General features: G+C 47.8%; 1 protein-coding gene across 1 annotated transcript in view; it reads left to right on the plus strand.

Annotated features, from left to right (window-relative positions):
- SPTY2D1 (SPT2 chromatin protein domain containing 1) overlaps nt 1-27,946 on the plus strand; it is a 303,896-nt gene that overhangs the window by 103,622 nt on the left and 172,328 nt on the right. Inside the window, exon 3 of the mRNA XM_078681084.1 lies at nt 4,838-7,570. Within this exon, the coding sequence (XP_078537210.1) occupies nt 4,838-7,570 (2,733 nt within the window). The remainder of the gene's footprint in view (nt 1-4,837; nt 7,571-27,946) is intronic.

A 27,946-nucleotide genomic window follows, 5' to 3' on the forward strand; every position in this document is an offset into this window, starting at 1 on the left:
GCGGTAGGCAGGGGTACTCGTCGGGGTTGTCCCCTGTCGCCGCTGCTCTTCGCCTTAGCCATGGAACCCTTGGCTGCAGCCATGAGGCAGCTTCTGGCAGATGGTATCCCCCTACCTGACGGTGTCCATCAGGGGTCATTGTACGCCGATGACCTATTGGTCTTTGTCCAGGACGTGGGCCACATACCGGAGCTGCTGGCCCAATTGCTAAGCCGTTTCGCCGATCTCTCGGGGCTCCGAGTAAACCCAGGCAAGTCATGCCTATATGCATTTAGCAATGCGGTATCCGACCTGGAGTATAGCCTCCATGGCACGCGAGTCCAGTGGCGGGCGGACACGTTCAAGTATCTGGGGATCCAGATCTACCGTCAACCAACGGACCTGCTAGATGGAAATCTGGGAAGAGTGGTGACGGCGCTCAGAGCCCAAATCGGCTTCTGGTCCACACTTCCAGTGGCCCTCGCAAAAATGGTGATGCTCCCCCGCCTTCTATATTATTTTGCGAGGCTGCCACTGTTTATACCCACGTCCTTCTTTTCTAATCTTAACAAGATACTGCGTGACTTTATTTGGGGTGCGTCCAGACATTGTCTGGCCCTCGGGAAGCTGTTCCTGCCCCCGGACAGGTGTGGGCTAGCCGCTCCCTGTTTTGAGCACTACTACCTGGCGGCGCAACTCCAATGGATAGCCCGCTGGTTAGCGGACAGGGGAAGAGTAGACACTGCCACAAATGAGCCGCCTTACACGTTGGAGCGGGTCACTGCACTCTTTCATCCGTTAGCGGCGCCGGCACGCCCCACTCCACTGCTGCTGGCGGTGGCCTACAAATGCTTTCGCAGGGTATTAGATCTCACAAGAAAGGTCCACCCCAATGCACCTGCGGTACCGTTAGAAGGCTCGCCGGGGTGCGGAGGGGTACTCACGCACTCCATGCTGGAGCTGTGGCTCGAAGTAGACGTCCAGACGCTGGGCGACCTATACCAGGATGGAGTGCTGACACCCTACGAGACGTTAGTCGCGGACGCTGGGCTCCCTCCCGGGGGCTTACTACTACACCGATCCCTAACGGCCCATATGGCGGCTAAGTGGGGCGATGTCACGGAGGAGCCAGCACAGCACTTGACGGTGCAATATTTGCATGTTAGGGGCAGACATCTAGTTAAATGGTTTGCTGCATCCCTACGGACACATACGGAACTAGACCTAGCCCCTCTCCGGGGAAAATGGGAGCGAGATATGGGGCGAGCACTGGCAGATAAAGAATGGGAGAAGATCCTTAAAAGCCGGGTGCGCATTCCCAGAAATATGCGATTTTGCCAAATCCAAGTATACATAGTACACAGGGCCTATCTCACCCACGACTTAATTAATAAATATTTTCATAGGGCAGACGCATCTTGCCCCAGATGTGAAGAGGTGAATGCGGATCTTCTCCACCTCTTGTGGCACTGTCCGAGCCTTGGCACCTATTGGAGAGACATTAATGCACTACTTACGCGGTGCACTGGTCGTGTCATCCCTTGTGACTGGCCAGAGTACCTCCTGCATCAATTCAAGAGGCTGCCCAAGGACAAAGCGTCATCTCGCTTTCTAGATCTGGGGATGGTGACGGCAGTGCGACTCCTCACTAGGAGATGGAAGGCGAGCGACTCGCCCAGTGTAAGGGCATGAGTTCTGTCCCTCTTGTCATGGGCCCGTGCAGAATGGACTGCCATCCGGAGGGAGGAAATAGTGGGACTCCGGAGGCAACCAAATGGCGGAGAAGTGGGAACATATGCTTCACATTCTGCAGGCGGCAGGGAATGCCAGGGACGAGGAAGAGGGGGCGGCGGGACAATAGGTTGACATAGCAGGCAGGCGAGGGGAGTGCGCAGCGGACGTCCTACCTGGCACACTGCTTGGTGCATGACATGAAGAAGCGGTGAGGAAGCATTAAACATGGAAATGCGCGAGCCCAGAGGGTGGGGGTGGGGGGGGAGGGTTCGGGTTGGGGGGGTCGGGTTCGGGCTGGGGGGTCTTGAAGGGGGGGACGAATTGTAATGTAATTTGGTGACAGTGCCGCAGTTTGATGTTCTTGTTTTGTTGTAAATGTTCACCATTAGGGATTGGGATGCATGCGGTGCACTACCACCCAAGACGGGTTGACGGGCTGCATTGTTTGTCATGCTGTGCCTATTGTAATGCTGAACTTTATAAATGAATACAAATAAACAGATTTAAAAAAAAAAAAAAATCAATGAGAACTCCAAATAAAGACTCTGGAAAAGGACTTAATCTCCAAAGACAAAACACAATTAAACAACCTTACCAAACTAAAATAGGAATATAACGATCTTGCGCTACAAAACCAACCTTATAACCCAGGGATCTAAAGGCATTAACTTTTGCAGACAAAACAAAGCTGGGAGGATGTTGGCCTCCAACTTAATACACAACCATCAGAAAACAAGAATCTCTTCTATAATTAACAAACAAGGAATCCCCTCAACAAGCCAATCAGACATTTTAGACACATTCAAACAATTCTATCGCCCCCATTGCTGTGGGATACCCTCACACAACCTTATTCTCAGGGAGGGTTTGAGGTGCCTAATTTAGAACTGTATTATCTTTGTGCTCAGGCACATTATGCCCATTATGGGTTCCATCCCCCCAGATCTACACCTCACGTCGCAACTGAGCATCGGTTAGCAGACCCTATTCCACTTAATGGAGCCATACTGATGGCGCTCGCACCCTGGAAGTCAGCCCGACATCTGTTGACTGCACAGTTACGGTGTGAAATCGTATCGCTCGTCACTTACAAAATCCCATATTATATTCATCGTTACTCCCACTTACATACCACTCTAAGATGCCTGTACTGCAGGAAGGTATTTTCATCAAAATTAAAGTTAAACCTAACATTAATTGCTGGGGGGACCTCTATCTCAATGGCAAGTTCTGCACGTCACAGCAGTTATTTAAAGACACGCCACCTTCTCCCATGGATCTCTTTCTCTATGTTCGCCTGCGGCAAGGTTTTAGGGAGTACACACCTTCCTACCTTTGAGAGCCCCCTACTGTTGAACCCCTACACTAACTTCTGCATACTGACAGTCCATCCCATCTGTTTAACTTAAGGGGAAGAGGAAATACTGTGCAAACTCTATGTTCAGGCTCTAGATCAGATCCCACACAATTTTCAACTAGTGTAGAAAGTTCATTAAAACCTTCCTCTTCAGCGGTCTAGTGGTCAATACTCCTACAAAAACCCAATGCATTGGAGAATCAGACAACAATTTGAGTATAACCAGGGTGGACTAACAATCACAGCATTTATGTAAAATAAAGAATCCAATGGACTATGCACAAATCGCAGGTTCTGATATGGTAACCACCATTGAAAGATTTTAAATCATGCCAAACCAACTACTGTCTAGTTCCGAGTTTGTGACTTGGTGAATGCTGTACTAACAAGCAAGGAGGAATACTGAGTGAAGCATTTAGTACTGACAGGGTCAAAAATTTGAATTTTGGAAAGGCCAGCTCAGCCAGCTATCCTTCCTTAGTATTACTGAGTACTGTTAAATGGAGAATATTAGCAACCGGTATGTGGGTCACTTATAAACAACACAAGTCTGGCATTAAGAGCTACAAAACTAAACAAGTTATTACTTAAATTGACAAGTCCACCTGTACAGACACCTAGACTTTCTAAAATATCTACTAAATTGTTTAACCGCATGCGCGCTAGCGGTTTTCCCGCTGCGCGGTGCGTTTTAAAAAAAGCCGCGTTACATGACGAGCTCAGCTCGTCATGAGCGTACGAGCGTCGTTACTCATGACGGGCTGAGCTCGTCATGAGCGCGGAAGGGGTTAAATATGTGCCAATAAACTGGCCCTGTTTTGAAATTTAAAAATAAAACACAATTCTATCGCCCCCTATACTCCAAAAGTAACAGTAATCCCTATGAAACGTGCATGGAATACTTTTTAAAAAAAATTAACTTCACGAAAATATATGAAGAGACAAAATAATTCTTGGAACACCTGATCACACGAGATGAAATCATAAATTCTATTGAGAAGTTGAAACCCAGAAAGGCGCATGGCCCAGACGGCTTCCCAGCTTGACACTCCTCACTCTTCTAGAGGACCTCTTTAGACAATTTACCTCCACAGGCACTGTTAAGGCTCCGCATCTGAGGCGACCGTAATAGTTATACCCAAAGAAAGGAACAACCCAACCAACCCCAAAACTACCAACCCATATCACTTATAAACATTTTGTTTCTCTTTTTTTTAAAAAAAACTTTATTTTTCATTTTGCAATAAAAAGCATAACATCAGTGATACAGCATAATGTCTTCCTTTTTTTTGTTGTTCTTGGCTTGGGTTGCAGCATTGGAAGTAAAACAAGAACAGTAGGGGTACATAATCATTTCTATATACTATACAGTATGGAACGGAGCATGAGGTAGGCCATATATGCATAGGACATACACTTAGAGCATTTATTCTCCCTGGCCTCCATTTTCATGTTGGTCTGCCTCATCCGTCCCGCCCTCCCCACTCTCTGAAATGATGTGAGCGGACTCTCATCCCCCCACCCCCGTTAGCCACGCATTGCACAGTTCCCGCCAATCACTTATAAACATCGACTGCAAAATGTATGCAAAGATTCTAACTCTCAGACTACAGCCTATCCTCCGAAATATTATACGCCCTTCCCAATCCTTTTTTATAAATGGAAGATCCAGCGCTGATAATATCAGTGTGTCAAATGATTATTCTTGTGGATCTAGGAAAGGTCATGATTTACAGTTTACAATTTATTTTCTTTTTCCCTATGCAGAACTGGAAGAAAAAAGAAAAAAAGAACAACTTCTTGCTAAACGAAAAGAATTGAAACATGACAAAAAAGCAAGAGCCATGGCATCCAGGACAAAAGACAACTTTAGAGGATTTAATGGAGTGCCTGTGGTGGAGAAGCCTAAGAAAAGTCCAATTTTTGAAGAAAGGCAACAGATGTCCAGTCCAAGTGCAGATGAAGAATACATTTCTGAAGCAGAATCCTTTGAATACACCAAGACTGATTCGGAGCAGGAAGAAGCTGAAGAGTACGAGGAATTTGTGCCGGAACTTATAGAACCACCTAAAGTAGAAGAAAAACCAAAGCCACCTAAAAGATTGCCCCCTCCCCCACCAATTAACTTTACAGATCTGCTGAAACTAGCAGAAAAGAAACAATTTGAGCCAGTAGTAATGAAAACTGTGAAAAAGGTTGAAGAACGACCAAGAACTGCAGAGGAGCTGAAAGAGTTGGAGTGTAGGGAAAGAAAGCACAAGAAAATATGCCTAGAGCAGGATGTGAGACGAATAGAAAAAGAGCCAAAAGGTGCTGGCGAATTTCACTCTTCAAAGCAAAACTATTCACAGAAAGATACTAAGTTACATAATGTCAGCAAAAGCTCTTTAGAAAAACATTCAGTGGCAAAAGGAAATCCTTCATCTGGGAGTTGTTTTGATAAGAAAGCCAAAACTAATGTGTCCAATGACAAATCCACAAGTTCGAATGCCAAATCTGTTCCACTAGAAAAAGCAAGAACAGGACAGGGTGGGTCTCTTAAATCCTACTCTGGTGGTGGGAGTAGTAATCCTGGGTCAAATGTTAAAAGTTCAACCTCAAAGGTAACTTTAAATGGATCACTTAAAATTACACCTACAAAAGAAGTTGATTTGAAGAAAAGTAAGCCTATAACTTTTAAGTCTGAAGCTACACCTTCCAATCACGATTTGAAGATGCATTCCAGTTCAGGGAAATCTGGGAGCAAATTGGGCTCTAGTCACGTGCCCAGCAGTTCAGGTGCCCGTACCGTGCCGCCGATGAGCCGTTCAGGGGCAGGGTCATCGCAGCTGTCCAGCAGTTCAAGTAGTGAGTCTTTACGGGCTGGTAGCAGTTCAGGTTTCAAGCCACCACAGCGAGCTAACACTGTAAGCGCTGGGTCAGCAAGGCCAGCTCCAACTTTGGGTTCTGGTTCATCCCGACCAGCCAGCAACACAGGTACTGTTTCATCGCAGAAACCAAGCAGTTTGGCTGCTGGGTCGTCACGGCCAGCCAGCAGTTCAGGGACAGATTCATCACGTACTCTGAGCAGTTCAGCCACCGCTGGGTCAACACGACTGGCTGGCAGTTTGGGGTCTGGATCATTGCGACCGACCACCAGTTCAGGGGCTGGGTCTTCACGACAAACCAGCAGTTCGGACTCCGAGTCTTTGCGACCATCCAGCAAATCGGGCCCTGGCTCTTTGCGACCATCCAGCAGTTCGGGCCCTGGGTCTTTGCGGCCGTCCAGCAGTTCGGGCCCTGGGTCTTTGCGACCATCCAGTAGTTCGGGCCCTGGGTCTTCACGACCATCCAGTAGTTCGGGCCCTGGTTCTTCACGACCATCCAATAGTTCGGGCCCTGGGTCTTCACGACCATCCAATAGTTCGGGTCCTGGGTCTTCACGACCATCCAGTAGTTTGGGCCCTGGGTCTTCGCGGCCATCTAGTAGTTCGGCAACTGGTTCTTCACGACCATCTGGTAGTTCGGCGTCTGGTTCTTCACGACCATCTGGCAGTTCGGGCCCTGGTTCTTCACGACCATCCAGCAGTTCGGGCCCTGGTTCTTCACGACCATCTGGCAGTTCGGGCCCTGGTTCTTCACGACCATCCAGCAGTTCGGGCCCTGGTTCTTCACGACCATCCAGCAGTTCGGGCCCTGGTTCTTCACGACCATCCAGCAGTTCGGGCCCGGGTTCTTCACGACCATCCAGCAGTTCAGGCCCTGGTTCTTCGCAACCATCGAGCAGTGCGGGCCCTGGGTCTTTGCGACCATCCAGCAGTTCAGGCCCTGGGTCTTCGCGACCATCCAGCAGCCTGGGTTCAGGTTCTTCGCGGCCATCCAGTAGTTCAGGCCCTGGCACGTCCCGGCCAGCTGGAAGTTCAGGGGGAAGTTCAAGCAAAAACATAAAATCAGGTTCTGAAAAAGTCTCTGGATCTGGACGGTCAAGCAGCAATTTGGGCAAAGAATCATCAAAGTCTACCAGTAGCTCGGGATCTTTGCATATTAATAGCAGGTTGAGTGCAAAACCTAATCTGCCTACCAATGGCTCTGTTACAGGTCCAGGGCGACCTGTTAGCAGCTCTGTCTCTGGAACTACAAAGCCCAGTGGCAAGTCTGTCTCTGGACCTGCACGACAGAGTGGACTTGTGCGTCCAGTTGCCGGCTCTGGTTCTGCTCCTGCAAATCCAGGTGGGAAATTGGGTTTGGATACTGTGAAACAAGGTGTTGGGTCAGTCTCTGGCACCGGGAGGCCTGGTGGAGGTTCGGGCATTGGATCTGCGTGCCATGGTGCAAACAGTGGGCTGAACGGCAGCAAATCTGTTTTGCAAAACAATAAATCTGCACCATCCAAACCTAAATGCACTGTTGTGGCAGAAACCATCTCAACAAAGAACTTTGGTGCAAAACCAAACAATGGACCAGTAAATGGAACGAAGCCCACTCTTGTCCCTGGACAAAGACCAATGATGCGCCCACCAGGTAAAGAGTTAATTTTTCTGAAGACAAATTCTTTACATTTTTTTCATGTGATCGTAATACATTTCGTTTTTTGTTTACAAATGCTGTTCTCATTAGGATAGTTTTGATATTATTTAATGTGTACAGCTAGTTGCAATGTTTTGGTAATGCAAGTGTCGACCAAAGCAAATTTTAGCATTTTATTAATGTATTTATGTTTACATATCGAAAAGAAGCCTGTAGCTTTTGCTTCTATATTAAATTATATTTCTGTAGTACGGGATCTCTGTGTATAGATATAATCTATTTTTTTTTTTTTTGTTAAAGTAATTTTTATTGGAGACACACTTTACACAGGCCAATAGTCGCACATATTCAGCATCATTCACAGTGCTAAAGTCAGGTTCATCTACTTCTCGTGTACACAGCCTGCAGGCCCACATCCCGGGGGCCGGGCGGCGGCAGTAAATTCGCACCCCCATGCCTGGTTGGTCTTCCTCAGGAGTATGGACTCGGATTAGTGTGTGTGCCTACTTTTCTATCCTCGCCTTAATGAAACCCCGAACTCCCCCCCCAACTTGCCCCTCAGTCCCCAAACCCCTTACCCCTCCCCCCCCGTCCCCTCCTCCCCCCCATCATCCGCTCGGGAACCTCCCGTTGCGTAACTCTAATCTCGGGGTGTATAGATATAATCTAGTGAATAGTCCCGCCCATGTGCGTGGACCCCGGAGCAATAAAAAATAATCTCTTAAGCTGTCTTCATCGCAGTCCTGCATAGACCCTTAAGAGAAAATTAAAGCCAATAATGCAGCCTGTACCTACAAGGCTACACTGTCCAGTACTTCAACTAGAAATGCTAAGGAAATTACTAACACAATCTGTCAAGCTTCCCCCTTTAGAGAAACTTTCCTCCCCTCACCAAGTCCTTGAAATGATAGAGAGGAAGGGATGGACAGACAAGCCTCCATAGGCTGCCATTATGTGTCTGAAAAAGGGCTATTTCAACAACACGAGAGTGCTTAATGGAATACATAAGGTGTAAAAGTGACCATATCCCTATTTAACTAAGCTCTAATAAAGTGTAGTAAACTAAGTACAGTGCAGAAAGGAATAAGAATAACCAAGAGATAACACCAGAAAAAATATTTTTTTCTAAAACGAACCCTCACTCACCCTAGAGGTGACATGCTTCATCATAGGGTTCTCGCAGGAGGGACCGACTATCCCCTCCTGCGTGCTACGACGCCTGCTGTTGCAGCGGAGCTGGGAATTTTTTTTTTTGAATTCTATTTACAAAACCAAAAAGTGTTCATGGTGAGTGTGCATGATTAAAAAGTCACGACTATGCCCAGAATAGACTTTATTAATGGACAAGCCGATCGTATTAAAAACAGTGGGGACACGTCGTGGGTTTATAATAGAGCCACAGTACCCAAAAACTAAAAGGTCGACATGTTTCTGCTGTGTATAGCTATTAGCTCCGCTTTCTTCAGGACCGATGTGAAAAATGTCCCCGGGGGTCCACACTCACTAAGGTGTGTCCACTCCGTGGAGACAAGTGTGAAAAAAAGCCACGTCTGATTAGTGCCTTCTATAACTCACGGTTTTGCCGTAGTCAGTACTCCTGCTTATCGTCTGGAGACATTACCTATGGAGCAATGCATAAAAATCAACACCTTTTATATACTGATTAAATGCTATTTCACTCTCTCTTGGATCAAAGCCTTAACGCAAATATTAACAACTCGAATGCATTTCCAAAATCGAGTACCATATGCATACATTTCTTGTTAGTATGTCAATATGTATAGTAGCAAATATATTGCACATTGTAAGCCTCTTACCCTGAGTATATGGTTGCAAATCACAAAAGATAATACATCAAGGTCGTGCTTTACTGAAAACAAATTAGATAAATGAACCCGTAATAAAACCGAGTGCCCATGCTCGAAGGTAGGAGAAACGGGACCCGTGGGGACCTGAATCGCTCAGATAAAAATGCGGGGAGGATGACTTACATAATTCGAGGAACTGAATCACCTCATGGATCGGCAGTGCGGCAACTTCTTCACGCTGCGCTCTCACTGCAAAGTGAGGAAATGAACAAAAGCAAAGGCAGAAAACGTATGTTTAGAGAACGGGGCCCGTGTTAGATAAAACCACCCCCTCCTCACAAAACATCATGCTGAAAACTTACATCAGGCTCAGCGACTCGCCGCCATAGACCTAACATTCAGGTCACTGCCGTCCGGATCTTACCAGAGTTCGCACGCTCCGGTTATTTCAGTAGAGGTTCCTGGTCACGGGCCAAATCACGTGACTAGTCATTCCGTTTCGGCGGAACATCTTTTTATGAATTAAATTATTGAATAGTTCAATATTAAATACTAAATTCTTGTAGGCTGGGAAAAGTAACTTTAATTCCGAAATAATGCACATATTTATTCAGAAATCGCCACCCATCTCGTATGTTACTCGTAACTGGAGGCGTCCGTACTCACTTCCGGTCAGCAGAGGCGAGCACTAGAACGCCTACCTGCCAAGCACTAAACAAGTTTTTTTGACAGAACTTTATTAAGCTCCGTGCACACAGGCACTAAAGTGACTCTGTCAGGGTTTTTAGTAGGTGACTGAAAAAGGGATACCGTGCCTGTAAGGAACTCTCTAGAGACCCTCAGTATCCCAGCATGCACAGCCCACTCCAGAACTTTCAGTTCTTTTTTCCGGCTCCTGCTAGCAGGACCCTGGAACATTGAGCTCTTCCTTTTTGGGTGTTTTGTGTAATTGTTGGCACTTTTAAAGTGTTAGAGTGTGTTCACTCGACGTATTTTTGCTTCTTCTTCACTTTGCTGGAGTTTTCTGTTGCTTTTGGCCCTTTTTTTTGTCAATATGCCTGCCTTATTTGATAAATGTCCAGAGTGTGCCAGGAAGAAGGCAAAATCAGATCCACACAGGGTGTGTATCCTGTGTCTCCCTTCTTCTCATGTCCCTGGGACTTGTGAGATCTGACAGCAGTTCTCCAGCAGGACCCTGATAGACAGACAGAAGATCAGACTCCAAGGACTGGAGCAAAGAAAGCAGCAGGGTCCAGGTGGGTCTGGGCAGGACTGCCCATGCTTCGGCCTCTGGGGGGGCTCCTCAGTAAGGAGAAGGCCAGAAAACGCCACCGGTCTCCCTCGGTGTCGATCGCCTCGACGTCGGCGTCAAGAGGAATGACCACGGTCTGCCCCCCGTCTCCCCAGGGCTCTGGGTCGAAGCGACGTCGACGGGGATTGACGTCGAGGCCTCCGACGAGGTCGACGTCGAGGACTTCTTCGTCGTCGAGCCATCATGGACGTCGAGAGGGTTCAAGGAGGCGCAGGCGCTCGCCGTCGAGGCGACACTGCAGCTCACCATCGACGTCGACTCGACGTTCGGCGTCGAGAAGGCGATCATCGACGTCGAGACGACGAAAAGGCGCTCGGCGCTGAGGAGGAAAGCATCGTCGTCCAGCAGGCGTTCCAAAGCCAGGACTGAGTCCTCGGTTTCCCCGAGTCCACGGTCGCGGCATCGCCGTCGCTCGGCTACCACGGGTACGGCCTCGAGGTCTCCCCCTTCAAGTCAGGCGAAGAAAAAAAGGAGAGTGGAAGAGTCTCCGGGCTCGGAGCACTCGCAAGTCTATTCGCCCTCCAAGCCGAGGTCACCTGCACCTCCTTCGTTACCCAAGGACCCTCCTCCGTGTAAACCGACGCCTCCTCCACCGCCTCCTCCTCCTCATCGTCCTCCGCCTCCTACACCACCACCTCCGCCGAAGTCTGTCTCGTTGCCACATCTCCCGACGCCGCCTACGAGGCCACCACAACCTAGGCTCCCGTTTCGGCCTCCACAGCTCCCTCCGCTGTGGACCGTCTGAGGCCGTGCAGGTCGAGATCTCGCTCCCGATCCAGGAGTCGCCGCCGCTCTTCTACGAGAACCAGACGGCGCCACAGGAGGGACAGGTCAAGCAAGAAAACAGCACGCCACCACCCCGTCATCGACAGTGGCTCCTGACAAGGAGAGCCGCTGGATGGATTCGGCAGGCAGGAAGGTTTGCGGGACGGCCTCCACCTCAATGAAGGCCGCAAATGCCTCAGCACTGTTGGGACGTTACGATCGGGCTCTGTGGGAGTCCCTCCAACAGTTCCCGGAACACCTTCCCCGGGAGAAAAGGGAAGATTTCCAAGAGATACTTGCTGAAGGACTGCTGTTCTCCAACCAGGTGATAAGCTCGGCTGCGGATTCCTCCCTCTTGGCAGCCCACAGGTACTGCCATGGGGTCAACCTGAGGCGCCACGCCTGGTTACGCCTTACATCCTTGAAGCCCGAGGCGCAGCAGAGAGTTGCCAACCTACCCTTTTCGGGAAACATGCGGATGATGAGATAGCCCGCATGAAGGCGGAGGCGGAAACCCTGACAGCTGTCTGGTTGGAAAAGCCTAAGGAACAGAAAAAGACCTTCCACCTGTTCCAGAGGCGGTACGGGGGGTGCAAGGCAGAGGGCAAGGTCGACAGGCTGGACAGTAACAGCAGCAGTTCCAGCGGAGACCGTTCCAAAAGCGCCAAAGGGGCCGAGGTGGTCAGCAGCCTTCCTCCGCGACCAAAGGCCCGGCTAGGTCTAGGCCCTGAGGTGCTACTTCCCCTTCATCCGTTGCCTGCTCCGTTGGGGGGAAGCATTCAACATTACCTAGCAGAGTGGAGAAACATTACTCGGGACAAGTGTGTGCTAAATATTGTTTGCAATGGATACAGTCTTCGTTTCACCAGCCCGCCTCCAGCAATTCCACCGGTTGGCTCGCAGTTCCAACTGCGCGAGCTCCAGGCGGAGGCCGATACCCTGTTAAGAAAAAGGGCGATAGAAGACGTCCCTCTGTCTCAAAGGCGAAAGGGTCTTTACTCACGCTTCTTCCTAGTACAGAAGAAGGACAAGAACGAGTTCAGCCCCATTCTGGATTTGCGACAAGCAAACAAGTGGATTCGCAGGGAAAAGTTTTGCATGCTGTCTTTGCACCAGATTTATCCTCAGCTGCAGAGAGGAGACTGGCTGTGCGCGATAGATCTGCAAGATGCTTACTTCCATGTGCCCATTGCACGAAAACATCGGAAGTTCCTGCGCTTCCTCGCCGGCACCAATCCCTATCAATACACCTTACTACCGTTTGGACTGAAGTCTGCACCCAGGACTTTTTCGAAATGCATGGCTGTGGTAGCAGCGCACCTGAGAAAGAACAAGGTGTTTGTCTATCCGTACCTGGACGCAATTGCACTTCAACAGCACGGCCGTCCTGCTGAACCGTCTGGGGTTGCACATCAATCTGTCCAAGTCTGTCCCGATTCCTGTGCAATGCCTGCAATACTTGGGAGCCTCCATCAATACGCTGTCGACAAGCGGGTCTCCTTCGGAGAAGAGACGCTTATCCATCCTTCGGAAGGCTCAGGCTGTCATAGCTGCTCCATCTACAACAGTGAGGATGGTGTCTTCTCTGCTGGGATCGATGACCTCTTGTATCTTCCTCACTCCGCACGCGCGCCTACACATGAGGCCGCTACAGGAATGTTTGGAGGACCAGTGGGACCAGAGGAAAGGCTGTTGGGATGACCAGATTCAGTTGTCTCTTCACACCCAACAGTCCCTGAGATGGTGGTGCTTGGCAGAGAATCTCCTCAGAGGGGTTCCTTTCCACAAGGACATCCCGACTCAGACTATCGTTACGGATGCTTCTCTCCTGGGCTGGGGAGCGCATTCAGACCATCTACAGATCCAGGGAACGTGGTCCCCGGCAGAGTCCACGTATCACATCAATTTCCTGGGACTCCGAGCTTTTCACTTGGGACTGAAGGCCTTTCATCCGTCCTTCCAGACCAACTCCTTGCTTGTGAAGACGGACAATACGACCACGATGTATTACCTCAACAAGCAGGGGGGCTCGAGATCGTGCACACTGTCACAGGAAGCGCAGGCGATCTGGCACTGGCTGTTAGCCAGAGGACTGACGATAACGGCAACTCATCTGCCAGGTGTGCAGAATGTTCAGGCGGACGCCCTCAGCAGGTTGCTTCACGAAAACCACGAGTGGATCATAAACGAAGAGGTGCTCGACGACATCTTCGCCATGTGGGGCACTCCAGAAGTGGATCTGTTCGCCACCGCCGAAAACAGCAGATGCCGCGACTTCGCCTCGAGGTATTACCAGCCGGGGGCTCTGGGGAACGCGCTATGGATCAGCTGGTCGAACTGCTTTCTGTACGCTTTTCCACCCATTCCCCTGATTCCGGCGGGGCTCATCAAGCTGGCCCGGTCTCGGGCACGGATGATCCTCATTTCGCCGGAATGGCCCAGGCAGTGGTGGTTCACAGACCTTCTTCACCGGTCGATCCTGCCTCATCAACGGCTGCCGTGTCGGCCAGACCTTCTCACGAAATTCGGGGGGCAGATGGTGCACTCCAACCTCTCATCGTTGAGTTTGGCGGCATGGCTCCTGAGATGTGGCCACTTGAATCTTCCTGAGGATTGCATGGACATATTGAAGGCAGCTAAGAGGCCGTCTACTAGGACCTCTTATGCTTACAAGTGGAAGAGATTCTGCATCTGGTGCATGTCTAAGAACTATGATCCGACGACCTGCAAGGAGGATGTTATCCTTCCATACCTTCTGCATCTAGCTCAGTCTGGCCTTAATTTCCATTCCATTAAGGTTCACCTGGCTGCATTGACTGCTTACAGAAAATGCCCTTCGCAGGCATCCTTCTTCCAGATTCCTTTAATTAAGGATTTTTTGGAAGGGTTGCAGAAGGTGTTCCCTCCTGTTCGGCTTCCTTTGCCTTCATGGGAACTGAATGTGGTGCAGTCCAGGCTGATAAAGGAACCTTTCGAGCCTATTCATAAGGCTTCTCTGCAGCACCTGTCTTGGAAGGCGGCGTTCCTCATGGCCATTACATCGGCCCGCAGGGTGAGTGAAATTCAGGCATTGTGTTGCCAGGAACCTTATACTGTATTTCATGCTGCTAAGGTTGTTATGCGTACACACCCTAAGTTCCTTCCCAGGGTGATTTCTGATTTTCATGTTAATCAGACTATAACTTTACCAACATTTTTCCAGAATCCTTCCACTCCAGCGGAAAGGTCTCTTCATTCCCTGGATGTCAGAAGGGTGTTGAAATTCTATCTGGATAAGACCAAGGGTATTCGTAGATCCGACCAATTATTTGTCATCTATGGGTCGGTTAGGACTGGTCTGGCTACGTCGAAATAGTCCATCTCTAGGTGGATTGTGTCATGTATCCAGCTCTGTTATCAGAAAGCGAATAAGACCTTAGGGGGTAAGCCTAAGGCTCATTCTTCCAGGGGCAAAGCAGCTACAACAGCTTTGCTTCGAAATATTCCCATTGCAGAGATCTGCAGGGCTGCCACTTGGAAGTCGGTCCACACCTTTGCTAAGCATTACTGTCTGGATTCTGATGCCAGAGCAGATGCTCAGGTTGGGCAGGCTTCACTGCGGAATCTGTTCTGCCGGGTTGTTTTTTGGATGGGCTTGCCATTCTATTCACTAGATTATGACTATACACAGAGATCCCCTACTACAGAAGGAGTAGTTTCTTACCTGTAACTCCAGTTTTGTAGTAGGGGTATCTCTGTTATAGTCATAAGCGTCCGCCCTCCTCCCCGGTGGAGAAAATGGTACTGTGATGTATGCTACAGGCCTTGCTCTATGCACCTTCAAAAAGAACTGAAAGTAAAAGGAGTGGGCTGTGCATGCTGGGGTCTCTAGAGAGTTCCTTAAAGGCACGGTATCCCTTTTTCAGACACATAATGGCAGCCTATGGAAGCTTGTCTGTCCTTCCCTTCCTCTCTATCATTTCAAGAACTTGGTGAGGGGAGGAAAGTTTCTCTAAAGGGGGAAACTTGACAGATTGTGTTAAATGTGTTCGTAATTTCCTTGGCATTTCTAGTTGAAGTACTGGACAGTGTAGCCTTGTAGGTACAGGCTGCATTATTGTCTTTAATTTTCTCTTAAGTGTCTATGCAGGACTGCAATGAAGACCGTTTAAGAGATTATTTTTGATTGCTCCGGGGTCCACGCACATGGGCGGGACTATTCACTAGATTATAACTATAACCGAGATACCCCTACTACAGAACTGGAGTTACAGGTAAACTACTCCTTCTATTTCGTAAAACATTGTTTGTGATTAAGTCTTTCTGTATTTAATGCAACAGAGTGTAAATTTAAGGCTTCTCATGCTATAGGGAATTCTCCAGCTTGTTTCTGCAATTTTGTTAATCGGCTATAATTGAATAGGACCACCGAGACTAGATTACCTCGCCACCTAAACGCAGTTGCTGCGCTCTGTTCATCTCGCTCGAATCTAATCAGTGAGTGGAATGTATTATTGCATCCAATTGTAAACCAACAGGTATTTGTGCTTAATAAACATAGCTATAGATTCTACAAACTTTATATGCAGGGCATCTGTGTTTGGCTGCTGTATAGATGGTTTGGTGCAGCATTGTAAAAGGAAGCTCACTAATAAAAGGCTGGATTTGAATGTGCCTTTGGGTACTTTTCAAAAATGTTTAAATCGGTGATGGGTTATAGAAAGTTATGTATTTTTGAAGCACTTATCTCCCGTGTGGTGGTATTTATTATTTTTTTTTTCTGCTACTGTTTTATGAGGGTCGCCTTTTCAACCTCCATGAGGACTCGGAGATTCCTGGAGTTTTTGCTCCTACTTTAATAGCAAAGTCAAAGTCAAAGTCAAAAAGGCTTTATTTCGACATATAACAATATCTTAAAAAGCATACATACAGTAAGAAAAAATACTTTTCAGTACATTTAAAATAAACCGTAACTTTCTGCTATCAGAAAATGGTTCTGTAGGTTTTAAAATAAGCATTTAGTTTAAAACAGACCATGGTAAAAAGTATAATTAAACAATTTGCCTAAGTCTTTTTGACCGGATTCGCCATGCCCACCCAAGGTACTTCGAGGTGGCACATGCGTAAAAAGTGCGGGTGTCCGAATAGAGAATCCTTAAGGCCACGTTGCAATGCCTAGTGCCCAGAGTACGACACATAGGCTTAAGCCATTTTGACCGTGGAACTATGTATGCAGGACACTCAAATAAAAAGTGGGGGACAGATTCTCTGCGCTGTGGGCAGAAGGGACACCACGGAGCAGTCTGGTATGGGATTTTCCAATGACAAGTAAATTCCATTACAGGGAGAAGACCAGTTCTAAATTTAAAATACAAGGACCTTTCCCAAGGGGCTGAGATGGTGTCCAGATACAGTTCTCTATAGGGGGTATCTTTGGACTCCATGAAGTTTCTAGTCGACTTGCATATCGAGGTGGAGGAATTCCTTCTGTTTGTTACCCAATTCCAATAAAGTTGTTTAATTGTGGATTTGGGAGGGGCTGACTGTTGATGCCATGCTTCTTCCAGCCCCAAATTGGTAAGTAAGGCTTTAATGTCCGTTAGCCACTTTATTTTCGCCCACCCTGTCGATCTTAGTATCTCCCGTAGACCATCCGCATAACTTGAGAGTTCAGGAACTCTCCAGATGCGAGCCCACAGAAGCAAAGGGCGTAACTTCGCTAGGTCTTCTATGGCCCGACAGCCCATATCCAATTGCAGAGGCAAGATGGGGACAGACGGGCCGAGGGACATCAGGCTTCTCAAGAAGGAATTCTCAGCTCGAGTAAGGTCTTTCAAGTTCGACATTCCCCATAATTCCGCCCCATACAAGGCAGCACTTACTCCTCTGGCAGGGTAGATGTCCAATACTGCAGCTATGGGTTTAGTTGAGGCTGCTCTCTGCTCTTTTAGCAGGGTCCCGGTTATTCTTTTTAGGTTTAACAACATTTTAAGCAGATGCTGGTCCCATTTCATGGAATCCACCAACCTGATGCCCAGATAATCGAAGGTTTTTGTCCTGTCCAATGCCACAGAGCCCAATGTTGGCGGGGGGCCCAGTTTTTGCGGAGGGTTCAAAATAAGGTACTTTGTTTTGTCTGTATTTATACAGAGTCCTCTTTGTTTACAAAAATCGTCAAAGCCTGAGAGAAGCTGTTGTAGGCCCATTGGCGATTTTGACAGGAGCAAAGTATCGTCCGCAAAAAGCAGGGTGGGAATAAAGCGACCTGCCAGACGAGGGGCATCTGCTGGAATCCTTAACAAGTGGTCCACCACCCCATTAACATAGAGCGAAAAGAGTGTTGGGGCAAGGACACACCCTTGCCGCACTCCTCTGTTCACATCTATTCTTCGGGTTTTCTGGCCATTGGGACCCCAGCGAATTTGGGCATAGTTGTTTTCATGAAACTTCATGACCAGGTGGAGCAGGTAAGGTGGCAGGCCAAGATCATTAAGAACCTTCCATAGATTATTTCTGGGGACCAAATCGAAGGCCGTCCGGAGGTCGATGAAGGCCAAGTATAAAGTACCCTTCCCAATTGTGACGACCTTCCAGTGGATCATAAGAAGCCTTAGTGATTGTTCAATTGTTCCAGTGCCAGCACGGAACCCTGCCTGAAAATCCGAGAGGATCCTGTTCTCATCTGCCCATTGTTGTATTCTTGTTAAAAGAACCTTGCCTGCGACTTTTTGTGAGCAGTCGATCAGGCTGATTGGCCTGTAGTTCCCTGGGTCATCTCTCGAACCTTTTTTGTGAAGGGGAACCACTTCAGCGGCCATCCAAGAGGCAGGCAGGGGTGCGCTTTCCAAAGCAGCATTCAAAACCGAGGAGATCAGTGTGCTCCAATCATCTATATCCGCTCGGAGCAAGTCACCCGGAAGACCATCGGAGCCAGCCGCCTTGCGTGGAACCAGAGATTTTATTGCACTTTCCGCTTCTATCTTAGTGAACAGACTTTCCTCGAATCTTTCCATCACTCTGAGGGGCTGAGGTAAAACGAAATCCAACGCTTCAACTGCGGTTGCCGTATACAATTTCGAAAAATGTGTAAACCATAAGTCCTCGGTTATATTACAGGTGATAACTGTATCAAGGGGTCTGTTCTTCTTGTGAACTAAGTCCCAGAAAGCTTTTGCGTTTTTTCCGCCACTGGCAGTTCGGAGATCTTGCCAAAACTTGTCTTCCCAGTCTCTCTTTGCTGTTTTAAGCTCCGATTTATAGCCCTTCCGTTCAGTGGATATTAGGATAGCATTTCCACTTTTCACCGCCAATATCAGGGCTCTCTTCTTGGCACGACACTCTTTCGTGTACCATCCTGACTTGCCTTTCTGGTTATTACGATTAGGGTTCCCATTTTTTACTTTGGCCTTAAAAAGGTCCCCAATTGAGAGTGCGACCTCACAGAACAATGCTGTAATCTGATTAGGGCAAATAGGCTGACTTTTTAAAATGGCACTGGCTGTGGAAGTAACATTTCTGATACATGCCATTTTCTCCTCATCTATTGCCACTTTGTCCCATTTCAAGCGTCTTAAGCAGTTTGTTGGGACCACTCCTCCCAGTGGCCCTGTTGCAAAAGCATCATGGTTTCCACTTCCAGGGAAGTTCTCTTTCCACCAGATTGATAAGGTCAAAGAAAGGGCATTATGATCGCTGTCCAGGGAGGGAAGAACTACCATATCCTTCATATGAGCCCACAAAGAAAAATTTAGAAGGATATAATCGATCCGGGAAGAATGACCGACCCTGTTATATGTATGAGCCCCCACTAGGTCTGATGGTGTCCTCCCATTGGCTGCCCTTAGGCCATGCTCTAAAGTGAGGGAATTTAGTTGGATGATTCTGGGAGTCCAACTATTTATGATGGGCAAGTCAAGTGACGGGACACCTCTCCTAGAATCTTCATCATTTAGATCCAAGGATTCATCGGGTAACAAAGGCTCAAATGTACAATTAAAATCCCCCATGACCAAAATTAGGGAATCGCTACAGCACTCACCCAGGGCTGCCTCCAGGTCCAAGAGCGTTGGTGACAAAGCTCTCCCGGAGGCCCCTCGTGTATAAATATTGATAATCTCCAGTTTTTCTGCTCTCCTCGGGCAAGTTACAGTGAGGTGCATCAAATCTGGAGTTTTTTGGGGGTGATGGTGTACCCTCCATCCCAAAGTAATGTCTATCCAAACCAAGAGACCTCCGAAGGGGCGACCTCTTCCCGAAGCTGGAATTTCCGCCGGGACAAAAAAGGTGGCATTTCCTACTCGGTGCCTTGGTTCTACGCACCATGTCTCTTGAAATGCGCAAACTGAGTGGGGTTCAATGAGCGCCACCCAGTCTGGGACATCTAGCTTACTGCTTAAGCCTGCCACATTCCAACTAATGATTTTCAAAGGGGCATGATGCTGGGGCTCATTATAACCGCTATTCCCACCCTGAGGACCCAAAATTTGAGGTCCAGCCACTAGTTCAAGATTATCTGTCCCATCACCTGAAGGAATGGGTAAGATTGGGATAGGCGAGGGATGGGGCACAACAATATTGGTCAGCGCAACCTCCCCTACCAGAGAAGTTGTGTTAGCCCTTTGGGGGGAGACATTTATTACCTCTAAGGTGTTAAGTCACCAGCCCCAACCCTGTGGAGTGGTTGGTTGGGAAGGGGTCCATACACTTGCTCTAGGATCCAAGGTTGGGTAATGAGGGAACCATACACCTCTACCCCCATCTTGGAAAAAATTATTATTATAATTATTGTTATTATTATTGAGCCCCATTAAGGGGGGGGGGGGTGATAAAAGTACCCCAAATCCCTAGTTTGTATGTCGCAAAAGTTGTGCTGCGACTGTTGGCTACAAATCATGCCAGCAGCTCTGGGATCATTAAAATTAATCAACACACAATCCCCGGTAATAGCCTTGCGTCTGTTACCGATCCAACCCACCCGTCGGACAAAGGCTACTCTGCCATCAATGTGCCCTGGAAGGGGTCTATTAGCTTTTAGCCAAGAGAGCGTCTTGTGTTTGAGTTCAGAATAGGACTCACGAGAGCCCTCTTCAAGCTCGGGTACCCCTGTTAAGATAACCACATAGGGCTTACAGCCAGGCGGAAGACTAGCATTTGGCATACGCCGTTTTATCCTGTCTTTGGCTAGGAATTTTGTTGTGGTTTTTACTGGGGGTTTGGGCGCTACATGCGAAGCAGAAGTAGGAGGGGATGCGATTATGATTGCCGCGCCATTGCTTACAGTCACTGTATCTCCAGTTGCCTTAGTTTTGGAAGTGGCAGGCTTGGGATTTGCAGCAAATTTGACCTTGGGTGCCTTTGGTACATGGGTGCTAGATTTATTCATTGGGCGTGCCAAACTAGACTCAGGGGTTGGGGTCGATGAGAGGGGTATGGTTCCAGTGATAGGTTTGGGAGCCTTAGCCAAGGCAGGCGTTTTTAAACTAGGTGAGGGATCAGGGAGGGCTGTCGGGATAAACGGAACTGTTGGGGCAGGACCACTCCTTAGCCCACCATTCTCTTCAGCCTGGGTTTTAGCGTGAAATTTAACTAACGATTTCACAGCATAAAAGTTGTCCAGCATTGACTGCTCAAGCGAGGCTAGTTTGCGTGTGAGGCCATCGATCTTATCTACAAGTGGCATCACCACAGACTTAATAATGCTCTCGACTTGGGGGAAAATGCTAGCATCTATAGGGGCCAATTGCCCTGGAGTGCCCTCGACAGCAGCGTCTCCAATGTGGGACGCTTGGGGTTTTGAGTGGGGAACCTGATTTGGGGTAATACCCCCTTTTGGTATGATGTTCCTACTAACCTTACTGTGAGGTTTTAGAGAGCCTCCCCTACGGGGACTAATGGGACGCTTTCTCTTCTTTTGAGGGACGGAGCCTAGGATTAGATTCCCTACAGGTACAGTTTCAGGGACTACCACTCTAGGAGTGTTAATATCAGAGTGACCTGCAATGGATGGGGAATTCACAGCTATATTTACAAGCACATGGGGGCTCAAATCATCAGGGATATTGGGAGTACCATCTGGAATCTGCCTCTCTGGTGATGGAATACTGAAAAGAGAGGAAGTGGAGTGTGTCGGGTCGAGCACAATACTTGGAGCTGTGGTGGTTACCCTTTCAAGGCTAGCCCTTATCCGACTCACTCTCTCGTCAATGGTGGGGGAATCAACTATTACTAAAGGAGTTGGTGGGATATAACCAGGGCTATCAGCTAGGGCAATGGCGCCCAAAGAAGAGCGCTTATTAGACGTGCTAAAGGAGTCCCGGGACAACCTTCGCTCAGCCAAGATTATCTCCTTCTCAACTATGGAGACAGCACGGGTTATGAACTGGTCCATAGTGCCTAAAACAACGTCTCCAGCAGATTTCTTTGTCTTACAAGAACGGGTTCCTGAAGCCATAGTCCTGGTGGCTGGATGTCGGCTTTAAGGGGCCAAGGGATGTGGCCCAGCCCGGCCTCCTCCGGCCCCGGACGGCCACAGACGGTCCCGCCCTTGTCCCGGGCTTCTCCCGGCGCGCTCCCGCTCGCTCCCGCGTAGCGGTGGAGCAAGCGTTTGTATATAGATGGTATGATTGGTGAAGGGGCGGGGCTTGCAGGGAGAGCGGCCCAGGTGATTGCAGGCGGGCTATCAGGGACTCCTGGGATATGGAGTCCCTGACCACGCTGCTCGCAGCCCTGCAAGGCTTACCGGCACCCTTGGCGTCTGCACGCACTCCCGAAGCTCCTCTGCTCCCAGACACGAAGCGGGACCCGCGGAGCGGGTCCGGCGAGAAGTAGCCTGGATCCACAAGAAGGAAGCTGTTCCACCAGCGAACAGGCAGCAGGTACGCACAAAGAGAGTCCCAAAGAGGTAGTGGGAGCGGTGGCTTTTAGCTCCGTAGGTGAAGGGGCGGGGCTTGCAGGGAGAGCGGCCCAGGTGATTGCAGGCGGGCTATCAGGGACTCCTGGGATATGGAGTCCCTGACCACGCTGCTCGCAGCCCTGCAAGGCTTACCGGCACCCTTGGCGTCTGCACGCACTCCCGAAGCTCCTCTGCTCCCAGACACGAAGCGGGACCCGCGGAGCGGGTCCGGCGAGAAGTAGCCTGGATCCACAAGAAGGAAGCTGTTCCACCAGCGAACAGGCAGCAGGTACGCACAAAGAGAGTCCCAAAGAGGTAGTGGGAGCGGTGGCTTTTAGCTCCGTAGGTGAAGGGGCGGGGCTTGCAGGGAGAGCGGCCCAGGTGATTGCAGGCGGGCTATCAGGGACTCCTGGGATATGGAGTCCCTGACCACGCTGCTCGCAGCCCTGCAAGGCTTACCGGCACCCTTGGCGTCTGCACGCACTCCCGAAGCTCCTCTGCTCCCAGACACGAAGCGGGACCCGCGGAGCGGGTCCGGCGAGAAGTAGCCTGGATCCTGTAGCTTCTTGTAGCCTGGATCCACAAGAAGGAAGCTGTTCCACCAGCGAACAGGCAGCAGGTACGCACAAAGAGAGTCCTACTTTAATAGCACTAATCTGTACTCTTATTCCCCACGTCCGTGTGAAGGTGTTTCTAATGGAATATCTACATTCTTTTCTTTAGCATTTATCCTAGTATGCTACCATTGCTTCTGGAATTTTACATCCGGAATCATAAAATTTTGTTTAGTATATAGGGAGTCCTTTAGGAGTGGGTAAAATAATCAGTTCCTCAGAAATTTGGCACGAGTAACGCAGAGTTCTGGCCAAATTCGGCCAATCACTGCCTGATGGAATTTATTCTCGCACGTGGCTCCAGAGCGGTAAGTTGGTGAGCGAAATTTGGTGTCCCCTAGCACGATTTCCATTCAGAAGGAGGACATCTTCCAAGATTTTCCAATGCGGGCAGTCGCAACCATTGGCAGTTAGAAGGCTGCTGCTTTAGTAGTAAATCTGCTTGGTCGGTAGCAAAATCAAATTGTGTAGCTGCACCCTCTCGCGCGCTGTGTGGTGCCATTCGCAATGATTTTTCAGCACAGAACGTGCTCCCTGTGCTAAATCAGAGCGCGAGCAGCACGACGTACCTATTTTTGTCCGTTGTCAGAAATACACGGAATCTTGCGGAGCTTTTATATAGCTCCTTGGAATTCCGCTGAGTCAAATTCCGTGACTTCTGCTCACCCCTAGAGTCCTTTCATTGCAAGTAAGTTTTACTACTTTACCTTGAGAGTCCTTTACTTTGCAGGTGTGTACATTTTTAAAAGCTTAAATATGTGAAAAATATAAATCTATCTCACATGTTACAACATTTCCTAGTTATTGTGAAATAAACTTTCAGTTCTGTTAAGGACAGAGAGGCAACAAATAGGCCTTCTAGCTTTACTTTATTCTCCGACAGCAGCTCAATGTACATACAAACAGTAATATATTACACATCTCCTAGTTCATTGGGATAAAATGTAGTTCAGACGTAACCAGTCCTTTCCCTTCTTTTTCCTGTGATCTATCCCTTGTTGCTTCTTGTTTGTCCTTATTCTTGTTTCTGTTTCATTCCTTAACTAAGCAAAGAAGGAACTGCATATCTACAATTGCAGACTGTAAGCTACACCTAACAAAATAAAATTTTCCAATACATTATAGCAACCAGCTACTTGCTCTGTAAACCACTGGGTTGAACCTCCTGTCAGATTTTTCCTTTACTAGCTCCACCAGGTTGGCTAATCCTTGCTCCCATGTCCTTAATAGAATTGAACTTTCATACATGATAGGAAAAATAATTCTATGCCCTTTTCTGGAGGTGGGGATTACGCTAGTTCAAAGCTTACTCACCAGCAACAAAGCCACATCTTCCACTGGTATAAAGTAAAAAGGCTTGAAGGTAGAATCAGGCAACCAGTCCATGGCCTTTATAATTTCTTATAAATGAGCACCCAGAGAAAAGGCATTAGAAGCCAAAGTTCCCCTCACTGATTGTACGCTAAACATGGACACATGAGTTTCTACTTCTTGCGTAACCCACCTCACTTCACCTATCTAGCAATGGTAGGTGAGGATCACGCAATTTGATCAATTGGGGAAGCTGGGATTGAGCGTTATTTTTTTTGTTTTTATTTTTTGCATTACATTGTACAATTCAATTTCATTCCAATTCAATAATGAAGTCACTGACCACACCATGAACATGTTTCGCTTCCCCAACTACCACCTTACCTGCTCCCCTGGCCTGTAAACCACCACTCCCATCCTACTGGAATTAGTCAGCCTTCTGGCACACAACAGACCATATTTTGTGGCCCCTGGGAACATGTTTGCCTGTACCCATGGTCTAGACACTGTAATGGTAACACTAGAAATGTTAAAATTCTACCTGATAAAGCTAAGGCACCAACGTGTGAAACCCTTTTGCAAGACACCAAGCAAAGTAATATGGCCAGCTTACCCGGTTAGTTCCTTTCTCTTCGGTCAGTTGTTACTCTGCCATGATAGGCACAGGCTCAGTATCTTATTTATAGCCCTCAACTAAGAATATATCTTGCGGGAAGCACAGAGATTCAGACTCCTCCCAACAACTTGCAAACCATGTGATGTTTCCCAAATGAGACACCATTCACACGGCATTATCTGCTGACAATAGCTGATCTAAATGAGGTAACTGACCTGTAAGCATTATCTTCCGCTACAAACTCAGAGAGAATATTCAAGATCTAAACAGTTGTGAACCCCATGGAATCCCGACCTTGTTCCACACACCAAGCAGGCCAACTTTACCAGGCTGTCCTGTAGTGCTTGACTATGCTCTCTGCCCAACCTTACTCGAGTGGCTCAGAGAGTCCCAAAAGGCCTAGGATTGACTAGCATCACCTGTAATTGTCCATGCCATGAGGTGGATGAACCCTCCTCCACCAACTGGTAATACCAGTGTTGAATTCCAAAAGCTGGGTTTTATAGGAAAGCAGTTTATTGGAAGCAGCACAGTTCAACAGGACTGCACATACGTCCTTTGGAAAACTCCCTTACAGAGAGATTCTGGAACCTCACTATGGAGCCAGAAGAACAAAAACAGCACTTGAAAGTAAACATCATAACACAAAGTCTATGTATATGCAACCACCGGCCTTGGGGATCTCTCAGAATTGTCTGACAGAGGTGGAGAGGGATTGATAAATCGCTGGGAATTTCCTTCAGACCCGTAAATGAAACTTAAGATCTCCAGACTAGTGTAATGAGAATCACCTTCATGGACTGCCCCTCTCTCTACCATGGTGATGGGTGGAGAGGCATAGTTGCTGTCCTTGGCCCTCTGGTGTTGGACAGCATCTGTTACCAGACCTCTCCGGTCCAGTCTCCTGTTGAATTGCGAGAGGAGTTAGTGATCCAATCTTAAGGAAAATAGGATTGATACAACAAGGGCCCTATCTGTCCATGAGAGCTCAGAAGATTCAGGGTGCAGCATCCAGGTGCTCAAATCTTGTCAGTATCTGGACTACCAATCTGGTGAATCATTCTGGTAACCCGCAAGGTCCTGCAGTCCCATGGCTATCTGATTCTTCAGAGAATGGTGCCCAAAGTCCTTTGTCAGTTCTGTAACGTTCTTCGGTCTTGTTCCCTCTAGGTGATTGATTTAACTGGCTGCTGATATGTCGTCCATTTTTAACAATTCACAGCACTTGACTTCGAATAAGCTTGCTAGAATTTCCAGCTAGATGATATGTAATGCCAGTATGTCGGCTGCCTGTTTTCCTCCAGTGGATCGATCCCCACATTGGTGCTCCATCCCGGTGTGTTGATGTTCAATTCTGTTACCAGGTCCAGGGTATATCCAAAGATCGCCCTCCAATTGCATGCTTCCATGTGCTGTGGCCACCAATGGATCTCCTCCCTGGCCTCTGCTTTGAGATCCACTTGTTCTGCACATAGATGGCCTCTCCTCTGATGGTGAATTTTCAGATTTTGAAGCCTTTGGGTGGTGGAGCAGCCACAGAAATATGGCCTGTATCAACAGACCTTAAAGTCCCACCAACCAAGCTAATTGTTTAGAAATTGAGAGAAATTCTTGTTCTCACCAGGTTCTTCTTGAGTTCTTTCCTGTTGTTTAAGATCTTTTTGGGGAGCTTTAGAGTTGTCGCCACAGTGTCCATAATGAACTCCAGAGAGGTCACCTTCTGTGTTGGCACTAGTTCTGGTTTGTCCATCTTGACCATAAATTCCTAATCCTGAAGGAGAGATATTGCCATTGTCAATTGGTGTTAGAGTTGGAAGGGATATTGATCTGTGAATATATCTTTGTGGTAAACTATTAATCTGACCCCTCTCATGCTGAAGAACTTCATAGCGGGTCTCACTACCTAGGTGAAGCACCAAGGTGCCGATGGCAGGCCAGAGAGAGGGCTTGAAACCGGAACACCTGTTGCTTCCAACTGCAAGAATGTGGGATGTAGGGGAAGTATCAGGACAAGACGGTCAGTTAATCATCTTTAAGCTAGCTGTGACATAGGCAGAAAGAGGATACCTGAGCTGATGACTGGAGTGCTTGGCAGTGCCCATGGCAGTTGAAGGACCATTCTGGTCCACGTGTTCTCTGTAATCATCATCTAACCAAGACTACAGGATATAAAAGGTTCAAACTTCTCCTGTGTATCATTGCACAAAAAAATATTGTGACAGAAACCACATTGACCTGAAAATACCTATAATGCAAAGCAAGCTAATAAATCTGACATAGAACACCATACATTGTATACATAGTGGCAACCTTGCTATCCAAACACTTATGAGTTTATTTCTCCAAATTACTGACTAAATAATCCTTACTTATTTTTCCTATATGTTATTAAAGGATTTTGACCGATTCTAGTGCCAGTGCATGAATGAGTTTGTAGTATTGCACAATTGTTCCCCACTATCTTGCTTATTTTATAAGCCTGTCATGTACATGGCAATAAATCTACTAGATGCCCCAGTCTCCTCATTCTTGATATTTTTCTGCTCATGAGTCAACAGTGTCGTTCTATCAATCAATCAAACTCTCAGTACCTCCTCAGACAAAATATAACTGGGTTATCCTCTGCAAAAATCGTTGCAGGAAAGAAACCTTCGCCAGATTGTGGTACTTCTCTTTGTGGAATGTGCTGGAGACTGTTGTAAGCACCATCTGGCCAGATCAGAAGTTATTCAGTAGAAGATTTTATTTAGGAGTTTTTCACTTGAAAAATGTAAGGCATGGCCACGTTTGTGAATGAGAAGAGGAAAGCGGGTGCTGCATTAGTTTTTAACCATAGCAGTGAAGCAACATAAGCTGAAATTAACAGAATGAGTGACAGCAAAAGTAAGGTATCCTTAAAAAAAAAATTGAGATACTCAAACTCTACAAGAATGAGATCAACCTATTGTGGGGGACTAACTATACTTTAAAAGTACTTGGATGAGAGTGTGTAATCTTCGAAAATGCTAAAATGCTAACGAGGCGAATACTCAGTACCAATATGGGATATAGATTTCTGAAAACTAGTGTTGTAT

Source organism: Lissotriton helveticus, chromosome 3_1 (assembly GCF_964261635.1).
Source record: "Lissotriton helveticus chromosome 3_1, aLisHel1.1, whole genome shotgun sequence".
NCBI lineage: Eukaryota > Metazoa > Chordata > Amphibia > Caudata > Salamandridae > Lissotriton > Lissotriton helveticus.